This window comes from Rhagoletis zephyria, unplaced genomic scaffold (genome assembly GCF_001687245.7).
Source record: "Rhagoletis zephyria isolate East Lansing unplaced genomic scaffold, Rhagoletis_zephyria_1.1 Rzeph_scaffold_17168, whole genome shotgun sequence".
NCBI classification, from domain to species: Eukaryota; Metazoa; Arthropoda; class Insecta; order Diptera; family Tephritidae; genus Rhagoletis; species Rhagoletis zephyria.
Genome location: NW_016174229.1, coordinates 1 through 1,555, shown reverse-complemented (window position 1 = coordinate 1,555; position 1,555 = coordinate 1). Strand labels below are relative to the sequence as shown.

General features: G+C 42.8%; 1 protein-coding gene across 1 annotated transcript in view; it reads right to left on the bottom strand.

Annotated features, from left to right (window-relative positions):
* The window catches only part of LOC108379716 (uncharacterized protein CG3556), a 9,768-nt gene extending 8,224 nt beyond the window's left edge, over positions 1 to 1,544 (bottom strand). Inside the window, exon 1 of the mRNA XM_017636070.1 lies at positions 1,081 to 1,544. Coding sequence (XP_017491559.1) covers positions 1,081 to 1,166 — 86 coding nt within the window. The 5' untranslated portion in view covers positions 1,167 to 1,544. The remainder of the gene's footprint in view (positions 1 to 1,080) is intronic.
* Positions 1,545 to 1,555: the final 11 nt, after the last annotated feature.

Sequence of the window (1,555 nt, the reverse complement as noted above, 5' to 3'; positions counted from 1 at the left end):
TTGTATTCAAGCTCAAGAAACGGTAGACCTAAGAAACGAGCTGTTTCGATGGAGTCGGCCCAAAGGGAGAGGGCTGTTAGCTGAGTGGGATTGAGCTGGTATGTGAAGAGATGGTTGGTGTCGTAGGGGTCTTCATATGCCGGGGATGTTGGGGTGGCTATAAATATCCGGACCGTAACTGGGCCAGAGTAACGCGGGTCTCTCTTGACGGTTGAAGCTCCGTCTCTGCTATAGGTGGAGATTGAGCTCTGATCAGCTTCTGATGTGACTGGGCGGGGGCTTCTCCTCGAGCAAGGTTCTGTTGGAATGCTCACGTCTGTGACTTCCCACCAGAAACTGCTTGCTCAGCATTTTGTTATGCTCCCTTACGGCTTCGCTGTGTAGTTGACGCTCAGGCGACAGCAGAAAGTATCCTGTTGCTTCCGGAGTGAGGCGTTCTAACAAGTCTGTAGCTTCGTCCACTGCGTCCAACTCCCCGGCGACCAAACAGGCGCAGCAGGTTGCAGCGGTTGGCGGACGTATTTTTAGAGCAAAGATTTTTCAGTGGTTGTGCTTAGAAAAATGGCTCCGCCTAAACCAGGAGTTTACGGGAGCTACGCTTTCAGCTACTGCCTTACTATTTCGCAGAGATTACTCGTTGAGAGTGAAGTTATACCTGCACGTCTTAACTGTGAACTTAACTTTTGACTGTCGGCGGTATATGCCAAAAACAATTCGTTCTGCGCGTCGGAGATAAAATCTTAATTTGGGGCTGTTATTTAAAATGTTAGACATTTTATTATTTCTAAATTAATCCTATTATGTAAGAAAGACGGCAATTCTGCCGCTAAGTAAATTATGAAGGTGGCTTCTTGGTAAACTTTAAAGCAATACTAAACGAGACCAAAAACGCATTCGGACGTTAAAGTTGTAGCTAAAATCGGCCTTTGAGTATTGATAAACTCAACTTCTTTGTTTTGGTTTAAGTTTACACGTCATGTTTTTAGAAAGATTTTATAGAATCGTTAATCTTATTACTGCGGAAACAGAAACGCTGAGTTGTTATGGGATTAATTTTTTTTTTGTTTGAATCCACTTTACCTTTTACACAATAGAAAATTATCTTTATGTAACTGTATAATCCTATTTATTTCACGATTTTCTTCAATGGCTGACACAAAATCCATAAAATAAGCATTTAGCAATGTCCGGAAGCATTACAACAATCCAGTGAAATTTAATAAGCTTTACGGTCGAACAATTCGAACGCGATTAGCACCAAAAATTGCCGTTATTACACACAACCATGCACACTTTTCCGCAAACGATTGGTTTTTGCGTTTGGCTTTTCCTTAGTTTGATAGATTTTTAAATATGTAGCTTGATATTATATTCTCACGCTTGTTTTTCACTTTTCGCGCCGCGTTCGTCGTTATGGGGACAACCGCTGCCGTTGGCGGTGCGCACTAAACAAAACGCAACTCAATGAAGCGATGAAGGAACACTGAGCGTTGACCAGCAGTCATCGGTGTCACCATCACCACCACCTATAATGAAGCTTAAGCAGCAGATATAC